Source organism: Microcaecilia unicolor, chromosome 6 (genome assembly GCF_901765095.1).
Source record: "Microcaecilia unicolor chromosome 6, aMicUni1.1, whole genome shotgun sequence".
In the NCBI taxonomy this organism is placed as follows: Eukaryota; Metazoa; Chordata; class Amphibia; order Gymnophiona; family Siphonopidae; genus Microcaecilia; species Microcaecilia unicolor.
Window position 1 is genome coordinate 296286718 of NC_044036.1, and position 22837 is coordinate 296309554.

Consider the following 22837-nt stretch of genomic DNA (forward strand, 5'->3'; position numbering starts at 1 on the left):
GCTTGCTACTACCTGTTTCTGCACACTCTTTTTCAATTTGTTATTAACTAATAAACCCAGGTTGGGGCCTTTTTACTTTTTGCTTAGTGGGTCTTTCCCACGTGCTAAGCCCATTTCTAGAACGGCTGTAAAACAGATATTTTTCTATTTCTTGACGTTAGAAGGCACTACGGGCTCCTGTTATGAATGCACTAACCAGTTAGTGTGGCAGGGCACCCTGACTTAATTGCCCAGACAAAATAGACCTTGACAAAAAGTTCTCTAACAAAATAGCTGTCCCTGTTACAAAATAGCCCTTCACAAAAATAAGTATAATAAAAACTTGTGTCTCCCTCCCTCTGGGGGTCCAGCATCTCTTCTCCCCCTCTATTCCCCACTCCCTCTCCAGTGCAGCATCTCTCTCTCTGCACCCCTGTGTTCTGTCATCTCTGTCCCACTATCCTCTTCCCTGCATTCTGGCCTCTCTGTCCCTTCCTATGATCTGGAAATGCATCTCTTACCCTTCCTTTCCACCCACCTCTCAATATACTACAGCATGCTTCCCTCTACCTCCTGCCTGTCTTATGCGATCATTGGAGGATGCCTGGAGTGTGTGTGTGTGGGGGGGGGGGGGAGGGGGGGGGGGGAAGTGACGGCACAGGACAGGCAGGAGGAAGAAGAAAGACATTCCGGACAGTGAGCATTGAAACTGGGGTGGCAAAGGGGAGACATACCCTGGCTCAAAGCAGCAGCAGGAAGCAGAAAGACATGCAGTTGCAGAAGCAGAACAGGTAAAATACTTGGGGGGGGGGGGGGGGGGGTTGTCAGGGGCTGATTTTCTCTTGGGGTTATTTTGACCAATTACCATGTGGCAGTAATGTCAGCGCACTAGCAGAATAGCACTTCCACACCCATTCTTTGCCCCGACACACCCTTAAAAAAAAACCACACTTAATGTGCGCAGGTGTTAAAACTAACACAAAACTCTTCAGCGTGTAATGCGTTAGGGAACTTTCTTGCGTTAAGCACACATTTGTGCTTAACTCAGCTTAATAAAAAGACCCTTAAGTCAGTATGACAAGCTTTGAACTTGGTCCTCATTGCCATTAGTTTATACAATGTATCTGGGTACCTGATAACATAGTACTGGGCCTCAGAGGGCTGACTCTCTATGGCCAAACTGATCTTATGAAGGGCCTCATGCAGCTTTCCTTCCAGTACTCTGCTGATAGCTAGCACCTTGGCTTCTCCAGCTTGTGTCATTAGTTTTCCTCTCAAGGCTTGAGCCCCACTGTGATCTGGTTCCAAAGCCAGAGCTGCCTTTACATCCTGGAAACACAAGTTCACCTGTTGGGGAGAAAACCATGGATTTAGCAAAGGAAGTCTTGCTTTAGCAATCTGTTAGGTTGTTTTGGAAGAGGTTAAGAAATAAGAGCAAGTTGGTGGATATAGATTTTCAGCATTTCACAAAGTCCCTCAAAAAGGGCTCATCACAAAATGAAAGTCACAGGATAGGAGGCAATGAGTGGAGGAGTGGCCTAGTGGTTAGGGTGGTGGACTTTGGTCCTGGGGAACTGAGGAACTGAGTTTGATTCCCGGCACAGGCAGCTCCTTGTGACTCTGGGCAAGTCACTTAACCCTCCATTGCCTACCGCATTGAGCCTACCATGAGTGGGAAAGCGCGGGGTACAAATGTAACAAAAAATAAAGCTATGGATTAGTAATTGACTAACGGCTCTTTCTGTAAAGCTGTGGTAGTGATTACCACACAACGAAGACAATAGGAACTGAATGGGCTTTTTCACATTTGGCATGCAGCTAATCGATAGCACGGCTTTGTAAAAGGAGCCCTAAAAGAGGAAGCAGTACAACTAAATAGTAATTTCTCTCAATGGAGAAAAAGTATGCAGTACATCAGAGATCTTGAACTTATTTATAAAACAGTCTGGAAAAGGAAGCACCAAGTAGGTGATCACATTTTCTGAGAGACCCCAAATCATTCAAAGTACTTAAATTATGAGCCAAGCATGAGAAACTGCAGGACGACCTTGTGAGACAGACTGGGCATCAAAATATTACATTTTATGTGGAAATGTCATCCACACAGGGGAAAAATAATGTAATAATAGCTACACAATACTGGGTTCCATATTAGAAATCAGTGAAAAAGATCTTGAGGTCATTATGGACAACATGTCAAAATCCTCCGCTCAATGTGAAGTGGTGGTTGAAAAAGCAAATACAATGTTAGCAATTATAAGGGAAGGAATGGAGAATTCAAATTATCGTAGTGCTTCTGTATCAACCCAAGGTGCAACTGTACCTTGAGTATTATGTGAAGGTTTGTTCACCCTAGAAAAGATTCTGAGAAGGGCAACCAAAATGATAAAGAGGGCGGAATAACTCCCCTGTAAGGACTACATAATTACGGTTCTTCAGTCTAGAGACATAATAGAGGTCTATAAAATCATGAGTACAGTGGGACAGGTAAATAGGGAATGGCTATTTATCCTTTCAAATGGTATTAAGACCATAGGATGCTTTACAAAGCTATTAGGTAGCACTTTTTAAACAAATTGGAGAAAATATTTTTCACTCAGTGTACAGCTGAACTTTGAAATTTGTTCCCAGCGAATGTGATGAAAGCAGTTAGCTTAGATGGGTTTATAAGGTTTTATACAAGTTCCTGGAGGAAAAACAAATCCATAAATCATTGATAACCAAGTTGGCTTAAAATCACTGCTTACCCCTGGGTGTGAACAAGAAGGATTAGGGAAAGTATTTTGAATTTAGCTCATGCTTTTTTCAGTCATAGCTCAAGGCAGGTTATATTCAAGTACAGTAGGTATTTTTTCTGTCCTTGGAGGGCTTACAATCTAAGGCCCTAATTATAAGAAAGCTGCACACCCAAATTTATGAGTATACCCACAAATTTGCATGTGAAAATCATAAACTAAGGTCAGTTGCGCACACAATAAGCTGATAATGAGCAATAGGCTATACTAGGAAAAAAGGCCCGTTTCTGAAACGAATGAAACGGGCGCTAGCAAGGTGTTTGTCTTCCGATGCATGCCAGCAGGCCAGGCCATTCATGCCCCTCCCCCAGAGCTCTGCAGTCGTCCCAGCCCCCAAGATCGTCGGTCACCGGTTCTTCCCCCCTTCCTCCGTCCCTGTGGACGCTACCCACCACCCCAGGTCGCTCGCTCGCTCCCCCACCCAGGTCACCGCACCGCCCACAACTTTGCCGCTGCAGACGCCTCCCCCCCCTTTTCTAAGAATGGCGCACGCCCCCTCCATTGAACTGACACAGCCAATACCTCACAAACGCAACAGTACAGCACATCGCTTCCTTTCGGGTCTTCTTCCCTCCTTTTGTCCCGCCCTCGTGTGACGTAAGTTCCGGAAGGGCGGGACACAGGGAGGGAAGAAGAGCCGAAGAGAAGCGATGTTCTGTACTGCTGCGTTTCTGAGGTATTGGCTGTGTTAGTTCAATGGAGGGGGCGTGGGGCGTTCTTAGAAAAGGGGGGGGGGGAGGCGGGTGGAGCGGCAAAGTTGTGGGCGGTGCGGTGACCTGGGTGGAGGAGTGAGCGAGCGACCTGGGGTGGTAGGTAGCAGCCAGAGGAACACGAAGGGAGGGAGGGTGTTCAAATCGGAGGGAGGGGTGAAGTCGATGGGAGGGGCGTGAGGGGGGTTGAAGTGGGACGGAAGGAGGGAGTGACGTGTGTGGATGGGGAGGGTAGGGGGATGGGCGGGGCCTATGTCGGCAAGTGTAGTTGTGGTCATTAGTACCCGCCCTCGACGTCATAACGTTTTGACGTGAGGGCGGGGCACAGATACCTGATTACTAAAAGAGGTTACAGAGCTTCGAACTTATGAACCCTGAAGCCACAGTCAGGTTTAGAACGTTGAGGGTGCGTTTTATGTGCAGATGGGGCGTGGTGGAGGGCGGGTCTATGAGTGAGGGTGAGTGGTCCTCATAAGTCATAGCCTAGCCTACTGAACAGTACAGGAGTTGAGTGCTTCACTGCCATGGAGTGAGCTTCAGAACGTTTGAGGTGGGTTTTATTTATATAGATGTGGCCTTAGTTGGCACCAATTAGCAGTTATGCATATAACTGCTGTTAGTTTGTATTCTATAAGTTGCGTGCTTATAATTCCAGAGCAAGGGAGGGACATGGGCAGGTCAGGAGTGTGTCAGGCAGTTAATTTGGAACAGGAATCTCAAAAAGAACTCCCTAAGATAAATGGTTAATTCTAACTGAAACATACCAGACCAAACACTTCTTAATATAAAATGGTCTAAGGTCATTAATAGGCTTCAAAATCAATGATAAAAGCTTAAAATTCCCTTTCATCCACCAGACCAGCCCAAAACGTAAGGATTAGGTCCCTCCACTAGCAGATGGAGACTGACATACAAGTAGTGAGCTCTGCTCCATATGAGGCATCATCCCACCAGCAGACAATGATGAGTATTCTATGTAACTATGGGAGCAGTCTGGTGAAGAGTGCCTGGGCCCAGCTGGAGAACTAGCCACCTGTCGAGCAGGGACTCTCTCATGTTCAAGTGTACAGCGCTGCTTACATCTAGTAGCGCTTTAGAAATGACTAGCAAAAAAGTCCCATTTCTGTTTTAAAGGAATCGGAAGCTAGCAAGGTTTTCCTTGGAGTGTGTATGTTTGAGTGAGTGTGTGTGAGAGTGACTGTGTGAGAGAGAGTGAATGTGCGAGTGTGTGTGACAGAGAGAGAGTGAGAGTGGGTGCGAGTGTGTGTGTAAGAATGAGAGTATGTGCCAGGGTCCCCCCTCCCTCCCACTTCCAGGGTCATCACCCCCCCCCCCCCGTCCGTCTTCCAGTTGCAGGGTCCACCCCCTGCCTCCCAGTTGCTGGGGGCCCCCTCCCTCCCTCCCCTTTTTTCCCAGTTGCAGGGTCCCCCCTCCGTCCCTCCCTTTGCAAGTTGCAGGGTCCTCCCTCCTTCCCCCTCCCTTCCCATCCCTCCCCCCCCCTCCCAGTTGCAGGGTCTGTCTGTCTCCCCCCTCCTTTTGTCCTTGACGTTTTAAGGCACTATCAGCAATGTAAAAAGGACAAGGTGCAGAGGGAGCTCCTAGGTTTGGTTGTTTTTGAGTGTATGGTAATGACGGCTGCGCAGGGGAGTGGAAGGTAAAATTATGTATCATACCTGATAATTTTCTTTCCATTAATCATAGCTGATCAATCCATAGACTGGTGGGTTGTGTCCATCTACCAGCAGGTGGAGATAGAGAGCAAACTTTTGCCTCCCTATATGTGGTCATGTGCTGCCGGAAACTCCTCAGTATGTCGATATCAAAGCTCCATCCGCAGGACTCAGCACTTAGAGAATTACACCCACGAAGGGACACTCTGCCCAGCTCACCACCGCCGAAACGGGGGAGGGGAATTAACCCAGCTCATCCCCACACAAGTGGGGGAGGGGAATCTGTCCAGCTCATCCCCGCGGAGCGGGGGAGGGACACCACACCCGCCGATGCGGGGGGATCTGGCTTATCCTGCAACCGCAACCGCGGGAGGAGCTGACTGACCCTAACACCGCCGAAGCGGGAGGGGTACAAAGCTGCCCTATAGCCGCACGAAGCGGGAGGGAGTGCCGGCAGAATTTAAATCTCAATCCAGCCCCGTAAAACGGAGGGGAGAGGAATGCAGCAGCTCACTGTAACACAAACTCGTCTCAACTCTTGAAGAATCCAAGTGAAAGAAGAACTTGAACACGAAGTCCTCCTGAAGTAACTGAAGGCTAAACTTGAACCTAAAATTCAACCAGAATATAAACAGTACAGATATCTGGGAGGGGCTATGGATTGATCAGCTATGATTAATGGAAAGAAAATTATCAGGTATGATACATAATTTTACCTTCCATATCATCAAGCTGATCAATCCATAGACTGGTGGGATGTACCGAAGCAGTACTCACCCAGGGCGGGACATAGAAATCCCTGACCGCAACACTGAAGCTCCAAACCGGGCCTCCGCCCGAGCAGCCACAGTCAAGCGGTAATGCCTGGCAAAGGTATGGGCCTTCCCCGCGGCCACCTAAGCCGCTGCAATGGCTTCCTTGCCCATCTTGCCACTGTAGGCTTAGAAGCCTGCAGACCCTTACGAGGACCTGTAAACAGGACAAACAGATGATCCGATTTCCGGAAATCGTTGGTCACTTCCAAGTATCTGATGATGACTCGTCTCACATCCAGAAATTGAGAGCAGAGTATTCCTCTGGGTAGACCTCCCTACGAAAGGAAGGGAGACAGAGCTGCTGAATCACATGGAAGCGAAAAACAATCTTGGGCAGGAAGGAAGGCACTGTGCGAATAGTCACTCCTGCCTCAGTGAACTGCAGAAAAAGCTCTCGACATGAGAGTGCCTGGAGCTCGGAAACTCTTCTGGCTGAAGTGATAGCCACCAAAAAGACTGCTTTCAACGTCAGGTCTTTCAGAGATGCCCTCGACAAGGGTTCAAAAGGCGGCTTCTGCAATGCTCTTAGCACCAGGTTGAGATTCCACGCAGGCACCACTGAGTGCAGAGGGGGGCGCAGGTGATTAACTCCCTTGAGAAAGCGTACCACATCTGGCTGCGAAGCCAGGGAAGCACCCTTCAGGCGGCCCCTGAAGCAAGCCAGAGCCGCTACCTGAACTTTCAGGGAACTGAGCGACAGGCCTTTGTCCAGACCTTCTTGCAGGAACGCCAACACTGAAGAAATTGGAGCAGTGCAGGGAGAAAGTGAGCCTGCTTCACACCACGCTGCAAAGATACGCCAAACCCTGGCGTAAGCAGTAGAAGTAGAGCGCTTCCTCGCTCTCAGCATAGTGGCGATGACCTTGTCTGAGAAGCCCTTCTTTCTCAGACGCTGCCGCTCAATAGCCAGGCCGTAAGACCAAAGGGGGAGGGATCCTCCATCACCACGGGGCCCTGATGAAACAGGCCCTGCTCCACTGACAGCCGCAGAGGATCGCCGACTGAGAGCCCGATCAAGTCCGCATACCAGGGCCAATCCGGACCCACCAGGATTACCCTGCCGGGATGCTTTGCCACCCGGTCTAGCACCCTGCCCAACATGGGCCAGGGCAGGAACACATAGAGAAGCTCTTGTGTCGGCCACTGTTGGAGAAGAGCATCTACTCCCAGGGATCGAGGGTCCCGTCCTCTGCTGAAAAAGCGCGGCACTTGACAATTGGCCGATGACGCCATCAGATCTAGGCTCGGCTGGCCCCAGCGCTTCGTGATGCCCAAGAACGCCTGAGCAGATAGCTGCCACTCTCCGGGCTCCAAGGTATGGCGACTGAGAAAGTCCGCCTTGACATTCATGACTCCGGCAATGTGGGCCGCTGACAGCTGTTCCAGGTTCGCTTCCGCCCACTGGCATAGATTCATGGCCTCCTTGGCTAGGGGGCGCTCTTGGTACCTCTCTGGCGGTTGACATAGGCCACAGCCGTGGCATTGTCCGACAGGACCCGTACAGGCTTCAACACCAGTACCGGGATGAACTCCAACAACACCAACCGAATGGCTCTGAGTTCCAGGAGGTTGATAGACCACTTGCCTCTGCAGGAGACCAGAGCCCCTGCGCTGTCCTTCCCAAGCAGTGGGCTCCCCAGCCCATCAAAGAGGCGTCTGTCGTGACGACAATCCACTCCGGGGTCACCAGAGGCATTCCTGCAGACAACTTGTCTGTCTGCGTCCACCAGCTCAGCGCCTTGCGCACTGCTGGGTCCAAGGGAAGGCGCACAGCATAATCCTCCGACATCGGAGTCCAGCGCAGCAGCAGAGATTGTTGTAGTGGTCTCATATGAGCCCTGGCCCAGGGCACAACTTCCATCGTGGCCGTCATAGAGCCCAACAGCTGCACGTAGTCCCAAGCCCGAATAGGAGAGGCTACTAGGAACTAGTCCACCTGAGCCTGAAACTTGACAATCCGATTGTCTGGCAGGAACACTCTGCCCACTTGGGTGTCGAATCGAACTCCCAGATACTCCAGGGACTGAGTCGGGCGCAGCTGGCTTTACTCCCAGTTGATGATCCACCCCAGGGAGCTCAAAAGAGCAACCACCCGGTTCACAGCTTTGCCGCACTCTGCATAAGAGGGGGCTTGGATCAACCAGTCGTCCAGATAAGGATGGACTTGAACTCCTTCCTTCCTCAGGAAGGCCGCGATGACCACCATTACTTTGGAGAAGGTCCGCGGAGCAGTAGCCAACCCGAACGGGAGGGCTCTGAACTGGAAGTGTCGGCCCAGTACTGCAAAACGCAGAAAGCGTTGATGAGGAGGCCAGATGGGAATATGCAAGTACGCTTCCTTGATGTCCAAGGATGCCAGGAACTCTCCTGCCTTCACTGCCGCTATAACAGAGCGGAGGGTCTCCATGCGAAAGTGCCGAACTTTCAAGGCCCAATTGACCCCTTTGAGGTCGAGGATAGGCCGTACAGAACCTCCTTTCTTTGGTATCACAAAGAAAAAGGAGTAACATCCCTTGCCAAGCTGATTTTCTGGCACCGGAACGACCGCCCCCAGGCGGATCAGATTGTTCAAGGTCTGCTGCACTACCACAGCTTTGACCGGAGACTTGCAGGGAGAGAGTACAAACCCGTCTCTTAAGGGTCGGCAGAACTCTAGCTTGTAGCCGTCTCTGATGACTTCCAGCACCCAAGCGTCTGAAGTTATTGTGGTCCACTCGCCCATAAACGAGGACAGCTGTCCTCCAATCTGCACTGGGGCGTGGAGCAAGGCCCCGTCATTGGGTACGAGACCCTGGGGGAGGACCGGAGGGAGCACCTCCGGGACGGCGGTCTCTGCGAAAGGAATGCTGCTTGGGGGAGAAGTTCCTCTTGAAGGAAGAGGGGGCAGAGGAGCCCGACCTGCCCGGGCGGTACCGACGGGTTTCCTGAAACCGTCCTCTGGAGGTACCAGGGCGAGTACTAGCCTGAACCCTGACCTCTGGTAACTTCTTGCCCTTAGACGTGCCGAGATCGGTCACGATTTTGTCCAGCTCGACCCCAAAGAGCAGCTTGCCTTTAAAAGGCAATCTAGCCAGGCGGGATTTAGAGGCGTGGTCAGCAGACCAATGTTTCAGCCAAAGCCACCGCCGCGCAGAGATTGTCTGAGCCATGCCTTTCGCTGAGGCCCTCAAGACATCATACAGCAAGTCTGCCAAATAGGCTAAGCCCGATTCCAGGGCCGGCCAATCAGCCCTCAAGGAAAGATCCGAGGGGAAAGCCCGCTGCACCATAGTCAGGCACGCCCTGGCCACATAGGAGCCGCAAATTGAGGCCTGCAAACTTAAAGCAGCTGCCTCAAAGGACGACCTTAAGGCCGCCTCCAATCTTCTGTCTTGGGCGTCCTTTAGGGCCGTGCCACCTTCCACCGGCAACGCCGTTTTCTTAGTCACCGCAGTGATTAAAGAATCCACGGTAGGCCACAGATAGGCCTCACGTTCACTTTCAGTCAAAGGATAGAGGCGGGACATAGCCCTAGCCACTTTAAGGCTCGCTTCCGGGACATCCCATTGAGCCGCAATTAAGGTGTGCATGGCATCATGCACGTGGAAGGTTCTAGGCGGGCGCTTCGTCCCCAGCATAATGGCAGAGCCAACAGGGGCTGAGGGAGAGACGTCCTCCGGAAAGGAAATCTTCAAAGTGTCCATGGCCTGTACCAACAGGTTGGACAAATCCTCTGAGCTAAAAAGCCGCGCTGCAGAGGGGTCATCCGCTCCATCCGAGCGGGGATCCGTCTCCTCCAAGGAATCCGCAAAGGACCGTTGGGAGACCTCAGATACGCTGCCCTCATCTACATCGGAGGAGACAAAGTCCTCCAAGACCTGGGAATCAACCTGAGGGCGTTTACCTCTGGGAACCTCAACCTCTTTACCAGACGAGGGAGCAGGGGCAGCGTTTTGCATAAGGAAGGCCTGATGCAGCAGCAAAACAAACTTGGGGGAGAAACCCTCCAGACTGTGTACTTCCGCAGCCTGGGCAACAGCCCTAGACGCACCCTCAACCGGCGCTCGCAAGAGCGGGGGAGAGACATGCTGCGCATCCAAAATGGTGTCTGGCGCGACACTCCGCGAAGGAGCCGCGCGGGAAGAACGGCGCTTAACTTTAGCCGCTTTTGTGCCGTCGCCCAAATTAAGGGCGTTCATGGCATTAATGTCTCCAACCTCAAGGGCGGCCCAAGAAGAAGCCGTCCGAGCCGCGTGGCCGGCCAAGATGGCGGAGGCGAGGAGCGGGGGATGGGCGTTTATGGCGGGAAAAATTGCCACGCCGGAGGAAGGACCGGGACATTCATCGGCCACGAAACTGTCACCCAACAAGGGCGAATCAGGCTTTAAGACCCCCGCATCCCCTCTAGAAGCGCCCAAGCGATCCGGGGAGCGACTCTTTACGCCCTCGCCCTCCGACGCCATATGCCACGTGGAGATAAATCGGGGAACCCCCTGCCCGCTATAAAAAGGTAAAAATTACCTGCTGTCCGCTCCGAGCTGTAACGACCTGGTGTCCCAGTGAGTAGCTGCAATAAACGTTTAAATAAATGTCGAAATAAACGCCTTTAAGGACGTTCAAATTTTTTTTTTTTTTTTTTTTAACGGAGCCAGCGGGAGGGGGAGAAAAGGAGGGACCTGGCACCACCAGGTTTGCACTTGCTCAAAAGAGCCCTCAACCCCAGGCACTCAACAAAACCTAAAAATTAGGCTTGGAGGCCTAGCCAGAGCTGCTGCTGTGTGTGACCACCACCTGCTGAGATAGAGAACATACTGAGGAGTTTCCGGCAGCACATGACCACATATAGGGAGGCAAAAGTTTGCTCTCTATCTCCACCTGCTGGTAGATGGACACAACCCACCAGTCTATGGATTGATCAGCTTGATGATATGGAAACAGAGATTTACCAATGGGCTTCCTTGCTTACCGTAGACTTGCTGTGCTGTATTCCACTCCTGTGTCTTAAACGTCCTGCAGCATCTCATAGCTTGCTTTGTTGTGAGTGAACGGGGATGACAGATGCGCTGTAGTCGGATGCACTGGTCTTTCCGTCCCCCCGCCACATTTGACAGTCGCTGGAGCTGGTCAGTTGCCGTGTCGCCGCCCTCCCTGTCCGTCCTCTCTTTCCCTCCCCCCTCCACATTTGACAGTCGCCGGAGCCAGTCGGTTGCTGTCTTGCTGCCCTCCCTGTCCGTCCTCTCCGACAGTCCAAATCTGGACTTGGAGAGGACAGGGAGGGCGGCGGCAGTTTTTCCAGGGCGGTTAGTGTGCACGGGTGCTTCGGAACACGGAGGTTGGCAGCCAGTCTGGAGCGATTCCTAGGCAGGGGGAGGAGAGGGAAACCCCTGGCTGCTACTCCTGCTACTCCTCCTCCTGGCTGCGTCGCTGTTTGCTGCTGACATCAGTTCGATCTACTCCATGAAGCAGACCACATCCGGCGGAATCCACGGTTCCAGGCAGCCTCTGAACGTTGGAGGTGAGAATTATTATATAGGAGGATAATTAGTAGTAGTAGTAGTTGAGCCAGTCTGGATTCTGCCAAGTGAGGTCTCTCCTCAGGGATATCTGGAAGAATCCATGTCTTTCCCTGGTTTAGATGGACTGCTTTGAGTGTGATGTCCTCTAGGTCTTTTCTTCCTCCTTTTCATGTACTTGGTTAACAAGCAGACTTGCTTCTTCTCTGACTCACCAAGGCTGGGGGAGAGTGATTTAAGCTAGACTGGCAAACTTACAGCAGCAGGAGGGATCCGGTCCCTAGTTGACAGTTTTTACTTATCTTCTAGATGGCAGTGGCAGGAATCACCCCTCACCCTACCCCTGCAACTAGATTTTCTGTGAAGAGCTGGGAAAAAAGAAAGAGGACCACTGGATTTGGTTTGCTACTATTGTAAGTGATGAGGGGCAGAGAAGGCAACCACTCCACTCCTCTACTGATGGAGGTGTCATCTGAACGTACGTTAAACAAGAACAGCAATTTGGATCCTTGTTATACACAATTTGATACTCAAGTAGGCAACATTTTTCTACCCAAGAAGGCTGAAGTTCCAGCCTCAAATACAAGCACTTTCGTTGTACCCACAGAAAGGCGGTATATTAAGTCCATGACCCTTTGTTCTTTACCCCTTGTAGAGAAGAAGACACCTTGTGACACGTGCTGGACTCTTATGGCAGAGACCCTCAATCTAGTTCCATAGGCCTGCATCCATATACAGCTCCTAAAATCTTTACTTTATTCCCATTGGTTGATCAACACCAATCTTACAAGAAACATCTTCTGTGGGCAGCGGACACCAAGACCAGTAAGAAATGGAGGCTCCAATCCCAGAATCTAATGAAGGGCACAGGCCTGGAAGCCCCAGCGTGGTTAATGGTAATGATGGATGCCAGTCTATTCAGCTGGGGAGCTCATTGCCTGAGGTTGCTCGAGGCAGGTGGATGGTGACTGAGGCAACTTGATCAATTGATCACTTGGAAACTCAAGCTATATAAAAAGTATTGATGGATTTCAGATACAAGGTAAAGTGGTGGAAGTCCTCTCCAACAATACCAAAGCAATGGCTTATCTCAACTAGCAAGGAGTGGCAAGAGAAGAATCAGTATTACTGCACTAGACCAAGAACAACCTACAAGCATTACTGGCAGTGCACACTGCAGAGGTCCAGAATATTCATGAAGATTTCCTGATCAGGCATGAATGGGAGCTGTCAGAGAAGGCCTCTGCCATGATCTGAACCTGTTCAGTGATTCCAGTAATAGATCTCATTGCAATGAGTTGCAACACCAAGGTTCCCCTATGTTTCAATTGGAGGGAATGCAGGGAAGCAGTGTTGGATACCTTCCTGCTGAAGTGGCCTTGATTCAGAATATTGTATGCCTTTCTCCCGTGGCTGCTGCTGAGCTGCATTTTGCAAAAGGTGATGATCCTAGGGGCGCCAGATTGGCCCATATATCTATAGTAAGCAGATCAGGTTCATCTTCTAACAAGGAAGAGCCTAAGGCTTCTTAAAAAAAAAAAAAGGGTCACCTTGTACAAAGCCTGGTGATCAAGGACAGCCCATCTTGTTTTTGTCTTATAGCTTGACCCATGAGAGAGCACATCTGAAGCATAAGAGTTTTGTGGATGGGATAATTACAACTTTTTTGCAAGCAAGGAAGTGATCTATCTTGTTAGCTCATACTAAAATCTGGAGAGCTTCTGAAGCATGGTGTACAGTGAAAGGGTTTTCTCCTTTTAGAGCTTCTATTGCCCAGGTATTATTGTTTCTACAGGAAGGTCTGAAAAATTGCCTAGTTTTGGCCTTTTTAAAAGGCAGACTGCAGCACTGGTCTGCGATCAAAGCCATTTGGAGAGAATTCTATTAGGGGTGCATCTGGATGTTGTGTACTTCAAGGGCATAGTGCATTTCTGCCCATCAGTGCATCCGCTAGTCCTGGCATGGAATCTCAGTTTAGTTCTGTGATGGAAAATATTAAAAATTGCTTTTCAGTCTTGTTTTAATCGATAATACATTTTTAAAATCCCCTGTCTTTGACCCAAAACTGACTCTCCTGGTATATCTGAAAGAACAGGCTGGTATAAGATAAGGCACACTCAAGAACAATGTATGAGATAAGGCACATCTCCAGAACAGGTTGAAATGTCTCTGAAGCCAGCTTGTGCAGGAGGGAGGCGAGGTATGTTTGAGGTTTGGCAGATAACCCACCTGGCCAATGGTGAAATTAGATCTTACCTGCTAATTTTCTTTCCTCTAGACCCTCCAGACCGGTCAAGACGCGTGGGTTATGTCCTCCTACCAGCAGAGGGAGACTGAGAAACACTGAGCTTTTGAATACTGTATATATAACCTGTGCAGTACATCCACTAGCCAGTATAACACTAACAAAGCAGAGAAACCATAACACTAACTATAATGAGCAACCCTGTACGTGGTCACTGCCAACTGGACACTTTCTTTATTTCTCTTACTGTGTCCCTTTTTTCGTGTGTGCTTCCACAGGTGGACTACCAAACACTGTCACACCTGTCCAGACTCCAACCAACAAAAAACTGGTAAACCAGAGTCTGAATCCATAGACACAACAATCAACAGCTGCCAAGAAATAACAACAGACCAACCAAACCTCCTGGCCTAAAATACAGACAGACAGATAGACAGGGCGGGCCTTGACCGGTCTGGAGGGTCTAGAGGAAAGAAAATTAGCAGGTAAGATCTAATTTCACCTTCCTCCACAACCCTCCAGACCGGTCAAGACGCGTGGGACGTACCAAAGCAGTAAATATCCTACGGGCGGGATCCACGAAGGCCAGAGGTCAACACTGCAGCCCCAAAGCCAGCCTCTTCCTTTGCATGCACATCAATCCTATAATGCTTAACAAAGGAATGCAAAGAAGACCAAACCGCCGCTCGACAAATATCTAACGGAGGAATCATGCTACATTCCGCCCAAGAGGCCGCCATTCCCCTGGTAGAATGGGCCGAAAACTCCTTAGGAGCCAAGCGACCTTTTAGCAAATAAGCCGAAACAATCGCCTCCTTTAACCACCTTGCTATCGTTGCCTTGGAAGCTGCCGCGCCCTTCTTTGCACCACCATGCAGGACGAACAAACGATCAGAAACTCTATACTCCCGAGTTCTGGAAATATAACAGCGCAAGACTCTCCGCACATCTAGCTTTGCCAGACGACGCTGCTCCGTATCCCCCGCCAAATTACCCAAAACTGGCAAGGAAATGACTTGATTAACATGAAACTCTGAGACCACCTTGGGCAAAAAGGACGGTACTGGCCGCAACGAAACCTTTTCCTTGGAAAAAATCAAGAAGGGTTCCCTACAAGACAAAGCATGAAGCTCCGACACCCTCCGAGCTGAAGTAATGGCCACTAAGAAAACCGTCTTTAATGAAAGATCCTTGTCCGAAACAGCCACCAAGGGCTCAAACGGCGGCCTAACCAAAGCATCCAGAACGAGATTCAAATCCCACGGAGGCACCATCCGCCGCCGAGGCGGTCGCAGCAACTTAACGCCCTTCAAAAAACGAACCACATCAGGACTAGAAGCTAAAGACTTCCCCTGAACCTTCCCCCGAAAACAGGACAAAGCTGCCACCTGTACTTTTAAAGAGGACAAGGCCAGACCCCTGTCCATACCATCCTGTAGGAACTCCAATACATCAGTCACAGACGCACGAAAAGGAAGAACCTGTCTACCTGCGCACCAATGCTCAAAAACTCTCCAAACCCGGACGTAAGCCAACGAAGTAGATTGCCTACGAGAGCTCAACATTGTGGCGATAACTCTGGCCGAAAAACCCTTCTTCTTTAACCTGTGCCTCTCAAGAGCCAGGCCGTAAGCGAGAACCGAACCGGATCTGGCATAACTATTGGGCCCTGACACAACACCACTGAATCTGACAACGGAAGAGGGTCTGCTACCGCCAGCCGTACCAGATCTCCGAACCACGGCCGACGCGGCCAATTCGGGGCTATCAAAATCACCCGTCCGGGGTGCCGAGCTATGCGTTGAACTACGCGTCCGACTAACGGCCATGGAGGAAAAACATACAGCAACTCCTGAGGCCAGGGCACCAGCAGAGCGTCGATCCCTTCCGCTCGAGGGTCCCTCCAACGACTGAAAAACCTCGGCACTTGAGCATTGTGGGCCGTTGCCATCAGGTCCACCTCGGGAAGACCCCAGACCGACACAATGCGCTCGAACACCGACCGATGCAGAGACCACTCTCCTGGGTCTAGAGTATGCCTGCTCAGGTAATCTGCGTCCACATTGTCCACTCCGGCCACATGTGCCGCGGAGAGCGCTAGCAGGTGACTCTCCGCCCATTGGCACAACAACGCCGCCTCCTCCGTGACCGCCTGACTCTTTGTGCCCCCCTGACGGTTGACATAAGCCACGGCGGTGGCGTTGTCGCAGAAGACCCTGACTGCTTTCCGGCACAGGAGACTCTGAAAAGCCTGAAGCGCGAGCCGAATGGCCCGAGTTTCCAAACGATTGATGGACCACTGAGCCTCTAACTGAGTCCACCGACCTTGAGCCACTTGCCCGAGACAATGAGCTCCCCAGCCTTGTAGACTGGCATCTGTGACGAGGACCACCCACTGCGGGGCCTCCAACGGCATTCCTTTTTCCAGATTGTCTGTGTCTAGCCACCACCGGAGACTGAGGCGTGGGATTACCGCCAGCTGAAGACGACTGTCCAACTCCTGACTCAGTGGTGACCAACGACTGAGAAGAGCTGACTGCAACTGCCGCATGTGCGCCCGGGCCCACGGAACTACCTCTATGGTGGCCGCCATCAACCCCAGGACTTGCAGATACTCCCGGGCCGTCGGTGCTGAGTCCGCCAGAAACCGACGAATCTGACCCTGCAACTTGCGAATCCGGGGACCCGGCAAGAATACTCGACCCTTCTTGGTATCGAAAAGCACCCCCAGATATTCCAGCGACTGCGACGGCACCAGATGACTCTTGCCGAAGTTCACTACCCAGCCCAGAGACTGAAGAAACTGAACCACTCGAGCAGTAGCCATCTCGCTCTCCGACCTGGACTTGGCTCGAATCAGCCAATCGTCCAGGTACGGGTGCACCAGAACACCCTGCCTCCGCAAAGCCGCTGCCACTACTACCATAACTTTGGAAAACGTTCGGGGAGCCGTTGCTAGTCCGAAAGGTAGAGCACAGAACTGAAAGTGCTTCCCTAATACCGAAAAGCGAAGAAATCGCTGATGAGCAGCACGAATAGGAATGTGGAGATAAGCTTCCGTCAAATCCAAAGACGTTAGAAACTCTCCGTCCTGAACCGCGACAATGACCGACCACAACGTTTCCATGCGAAACGAGGGAACCTTGAGAGCTGCATTGACCCTCTTTAGATCTAAGATAGGCCGAAAGGCATCCTCCTTCTTTGGGACCACAAAATAGATCGAATAGCAGCCCGAGCCGCGCTGAGCGAGGGGAACCGGTACCACCGCCCCCAACCTGATCAACCGAGCCAACGTGTCCCGCACAGCTGCCCGCTTGAGCCTCGAATGACAAGGGGACTCCAAGAACCTTTTGGGAGGTGAACTGTCGAACTCCAGGGCATAGCCGTCTCGCACCACCTCGAGAACCCACTGATCTGAAGTGATTTGGGCCCAGTTCTGGTAAAAAAGACTCAGACGAGCCCCTACCCGAACCAGAGCCTGGGCCCGCACACCTTCATTGTGCATTACGCCCCAAGACCTGCCCTCCCGTGGAAAAGTCACGCCCTCCGCGACGACTCCCACGAAAGGACTGGGTGCGCTGGAAGAAACGACCCCTAGGAGCCCCACTAGACCTCCCTGGCCTATACCGACGAGCCTCCTTAAACCGCCCTCGGGAGGAAGTGCCCCTGGAAGCCGCCTTGGAACGAAAATCCGGAAGCCTAGGGGCCTTGGCATCACTGAGACCTTTCACCAACTTATCCAATTCCTCACCAAAAAGCATGGACCCCTTGAAGGGAAGAGAACACAGCTTAGCCTTAGAGGCCGCGTCCGCGACCCAACCGCGTAACCAAAGGGCCCTACGCGCTCCCACTACCATAGCCATATTCTTCGCCGAAGCCCGCAATAAATCATAAAGAGCATCCGACAAAAAGGACGATCCCATCTCCAGCTTGGCTAACTCCTGAACCCCCGAGGAACCAACATCCACCGAATCATCCAGAAGCTTCTCGGCCCAGCGAAAACACGCCCGAGCTACCAGGCCCCCACACACCGAAGCCTGCAAGGCGAGAGCTGACAGATCAAAACTACGTTTGAGAAATGATTCCAGCCTCCTATCCTGGGGGTCACGGAGAGCGGTACCTCCGTCTACCGGGATCGCTGTGGCTTTAGTAACTGCTGTCACCACGGCATCCACAGTGGGAGCCTTAAAGGAATCCCTATCTTCCTGCGGAAGAGGATAAAGCCTCGCCATGGCTTTCGCTACTTTACATGGCGCATCCGGAACATTCCACTCCTGAAAGACCATATCCCGGAGGTCCTTGTTCATGGGGAAGGACCGGGCTTTCCTCTGGATACCTTTAACTAAGGGATCCACCTGTCTAGCCTCCCCCATGGCTACCTCTGGCTGATCAAACTTAAGGGTGGCCGACACCTGATCTATAAGCTCAGACAGCTCATCCCTGTGAAAAATACGAACCACCGAGGGATCCTCACCAGGAATTAGGCACTCCGCATCCTGCAAACCTTCAAACCCCTCTGGGTCCCCCAATTCACTAAGAGCTCCGTCAGAACCACCCGGAGAAAAAAACTCCCCGTCCTCTGACCAATCCACCCTTGGTCTTTTAGCCAAAGAGGTACTAGCCCCCTCCTCCAATTGGGGGGGTCCCGTCCTCCATGCCTGATAGAGGGTCCACACGAACTCCGGGGGGAAACCAACCCCTCCAGGAGCCTCAGACGGGCTTTTTGTGACCAAAACGGGGGAAGCGGGCCGAAAAACTGCTGATTCCGCAGTGCGCGCCGCTGACAAAATGGCGGCCGTTCCCGCCAAAACCGGAACCGCCGACGATGTCCCGAGCGGCGTCCCCACTGCCCCAGCAACTCCCGAAACTGCCGGGACCTCCGCAGTCAACTCGGGGGGAGCCGCTGCCACCGGCACTTGCTTCGGTTCGCCGCAAAGACGGCATTGAGCTCCCGGAGATTCTACACCGCGGCGCGCGCGACACCGGAGCAGTTTACCTGCCATCCAAACACGAGGGCAAACCAAAAAACAATGCCGCGTGAGCCGGATCCAAAAAACTTTCACTCACTCCACACACTCTCGCTGCTCTCACGCTCTAACAACGAACTGAAACCCCGTTCGTTCCGAGCAGGAGAAAATTCACTGTTGCCCTTAAAGAGACAGTAACATTAAATTGACAGCTGAGAATTGTGAGGCACTCAAGGCTACAGTACCAGGAAAGCAGCAGAGGCACAAAGCTGCCAAGTTCTCAAACAGAGAGCAGCACAGGGGGAGGGACCCAAAATAGGTGTGACACCTCAGGGGGAAAACACTGGGCCCCACGTACAGGGATGCCAAGCAACAAAAAATGGTCAGGAACCCCACCAATCCCCGTGACCTAGTATCCAAACTACCTCACCAGACTATTGAAGACTGCACAGGCTGTCCTTCTACCTCTGCTGAGACTGAGAAAATACTGGCTAGTGGATGTACTGCACAGGTTATATATACAGTATTCAAAAGCTCAGTGTTTCTCAGTCTCCCTCTGCTGGTAGGAGGACATAACCCACGCGTCTTGACCGGTCTGGAGGGTCGTGGAGGAAGGTTTGTTTACCTGAACTGAGAGCATATGACTGAATCCTCACGTACCTGGATAAGTTTTAGATTAATAAAAAGGGGGCTTTTTGCAGCAGAGCCTTGGGGCTCATTCTGTGGAGTAACGCATCGTGCAGAAAAGACTTGTTCCTGGTCTGGACGCTTCAGGCTTTCGCTGCAATAGGCCCCCCAGCTGATGAGATAAGGGCCTGAATAATGTAATTCCTGACCAGTGATGATGTATGTATATATATATATATATATATATTATTTTACTTTCCTATAGCCTTCCTTTAGTAATGTACTCAATTAGTGTGTGTATTTCTTAATCCTTGTGATGCAGTAATAATTGTGACTTATACACTCTCCAATTAAAGTGCAAATAAAGAGTTTCATTTACCCAATACGAATCTAAAAGAATCTGTAGTATTTTATTCTGTGAGCAATCTGTGGTGATCAAGTGAGCAGGCTGCAAATAGTGAAGCAATACAAGTTCTTCAAGCCTTAGCCACTGCACCTTTTGAACTGCTTATAAAGGTGTCTGTAAAGGATTCTGCTTGAAGGTGGTGCTTCCGATAGTGATTTGTTCATCTAGGTAGGTTTCAGAGCTCCAAGCCTTATCCTTATCTGGCCTTGTTGATAGAAACAGAGAAAATGATGGCAGATAAAGACTATATGGCCTATTCAGTCTGTCCATCCATTCCTCTTCCTTAGAGATCCTATGTACTTGATCACCTCTTACATCATCCAGATCTCTCAGTTCTGCTTCTGAACACCGTCTTTCTATCCCACCTTGACTCTACAAGACAAGTGCATTTTTTGAATTCAGGGCCGGCGTAACCCAGTAAGCGCGGTAAGCATGGCAGGGGGGTGCCGACCTCTGGAGGGTGCCACAGCCATGCTTACCGCTTCCGGGAAAGGTCCTCACGATTCTCACCTGCCCTTGCCCTCAACTTCCGACGACAACCCTCTTTTCCTTCCTGCCACCCTGCCTTTAAAACTTTTATTTTACCTGAAGTTGCAGTGACGGCAGTGAAAGCGGCAGGCTCGGCTTGGCTCCAGCCTTCCCTTTCCTTTTTTTCCCTCTCAGTGTCCCGCCCTCCTCTGACGTAATTTCCTTTTTCCGCAAGGGCAGGATACTGAGAGGGAAGGGAAGGAAAGGGAAGGCTGGAGCCGAGCCAAGCCTGATGCTTTCACTGCCGCCGCTGCAACTTAAGGTAAAAGGGAAAATTAGGTTCTTACCTTGGTAATTTTCTTTCCTTTAGTCACAGCAGATGAATCCATTAACTGATGGGTTATGTCCGCCTACCAGCAGGTGGAGATAGAGAACACTGAAAAACCATAGTGCTCTATGGATGGCTAGCTCCATCTGCCTTCAGTATTCAAAACTTCCAAAGCAGAATGTATCCTCAAAGTAGAATAACATGAACTTTCCTCACAGCGAACGAATGCCCCCGAACAGGAGCAATAATCACACAACAGAGGGAGGATCTCAACCTCCTGTAACAGAACAGAAATCCTGAAGACTGTTTTCCAACTTCTCCCAATGAGGGAACATATCTGCAGGAAACAACTGAACAAATAAACAGAGTCAGACAGGGAGGGCTCATGGATTCATCTGCTGTGACTAAAGGAAAGAAAATTACCAAGGTAAGAACCTAATTTTCCCTTCCTTGTCATCAGCAGCATATAAATCCATTAACTGATGGATGTACAAAAGCACTCCATAGTTAGGGTGGGAGTCTGACACTCCCAGAGCAAGCACTTGCACTCCAAACTGTGCGTTCCGCTTCGCTGCAACATCTAGCCTGTAATGCCGGACAAAGGAGAGCTTAGAAGCCCAAGTAGCCGCACTACATATCTCTTGAAGAGAAAGTACTCCTGTTTCGGCCCACGAAGAGGAAATCACTCTTGTGGAATGCGCTTTAAATGCATCAGGCGGAGTCCGCCCTGACAGCAGATACGCAGAAAAAATGACTTCCTTGAGCCAACGGGCTATAGTGGCCTTAGACGTCAGACCCCCTTCGAGGACCTGACAACAGGACAAAAAGGTTAGGGTTACCATATGGCTCCAGAAAAAGGAAGACGGATTGAGCCAGCCGGGTTTTACTTCCATTGCTTTCCATTGAAAGCAATGGAAGTAAAACCCGGCTGGCTCAATTACTTCCATTGAAAGCAATGGAAGTAAAACCCGGCTGGAAGTAAAACCCGGCTGGCTCAATTACTTCCATTGAAAGCTGGCTCAATCATATCCTTCTCTGACGCTTGCCTCAGCGGCTCGAAGGGCGAACACTGGAGAGCCTTCAACACCAGCCCCAGGTTCCAAGCCGGACACGGCAGTCACACTGGAGGATAGAGCCGGAGTGCCCCTCTTAGAAATCGGGCAACATCCGGATGGGCAGCCATGGACAAGCCAGAGACCTTCCCTCGAAAGCATGCCAATGCTGCCACTTGCACCCGCAGGGAATTGTAGGCTAAGCCTTTTTGTAAACCATCCTGCAAAAACTCCAGTATCAACGAGACTGTAGCCCTCGTGGGTGTGATCGCCTTTGAAACACACCACACCTCAAACTGGTGCCAAATCCGAGCATAGGCAACGGAAGTGGACCGCTTGCGGACCTGCAAGAGAGTGGAGATGACTTTGTTAGAATAGCCTTTGTCTCTCAATTGCGCCCTCTCAAGAGCCATGCCATAAGACCAAAGCGGCAGGGATCCTCCATGGTCACCGGACCCCGCATCAACAGGTTCGGTACCAGAGGTAAAGGAAGAGGGGCCTCCACCAGCATCCGCCGGAGGTCCGCATACCATGGCTGCCTGGGCCAATCCAGGGCAATGAGAATGATGTAGCCGAATTCGCAGGAGGACTCGCTCTATCAAGGGCCAAGGAGGGAACACATACAGGAGGCCAGGGTTGAGCCAAGGCATCCAACCCCGCCGAGCGAGGATCTCTCCATCTGCTGAAAAAGCACAGGACTTTGGCATTTGCGCTTGACGCCATTAGATCCGCTACGGGCGTTCCCCATTTGGCACAGATCTGAAGAAACACTTCATCTGCCAGTTCCCACTCCGCTGGGTCGATTTGATGCTTACTTAGAAAATCGGCTTGCACGTTGCTCTGATCTGCTATGTGAGCTGCTAACAGAAGCTGCAGATGTAGCTCGGCCCAGTGGCAAATCTGAGCGGCCTCCGCGGCCAGTGCTCTGCACTGAGTGCCGCCCTGTCGATTTATGTAGGCCACAGCTGTCGTATTGTCCGACAGAACTCTGACAGCCAGCCCCTCCAGAGTCCTGTGAAAGGCCAGAAGAGCCTGGAATATCGCTCTCAGTTCCAAGCGATTGATGGACCACCCCGATTCCGCGGGTGTCCACAGGCCTTGGGCATAGCTTCCCTTGCAATGTGCTCCCCAGCCGACTAGGCTGGCATTGGTTATCACCAGGCACCAAGAGGGAAGCGCCAGCGGCATTCCTCACCGCAGCATGCTGTCGGAGAGCCACCACTCCATATTGAGCCGGGCCGCAGGGAGCCACGTGAGTCTGCGTTGATAATCCTGGGACATTG

The 22837-nt window shown here is 51.3% G+C and overlaps 1 protein-coding gene across 2 annotated transcripts in view; it reads right to left on the reverse strand.

Annotated features, from left to right (window-relative positions):
* TTC16 (tetratricopeptide repeat domain 16) overlaps window positions 1-22837 on the reverse strand; it is a 54093-nt gene that overhangs the window by 11807 nt on the left and 19449 nt on the right. For both annotated transcript variants that reach the window (XM_030207951.1, XM_030207952.1), the window contains exon 8: window positions 1112-1326. In XM_030207951.1, coding sequence (XP_030063811.1) covers window positions 1112-1326 — 215 coding nt within the window. The remainder of the gene's footprint in view (window positions 1-1111; window positions 1327-22837) is intronic.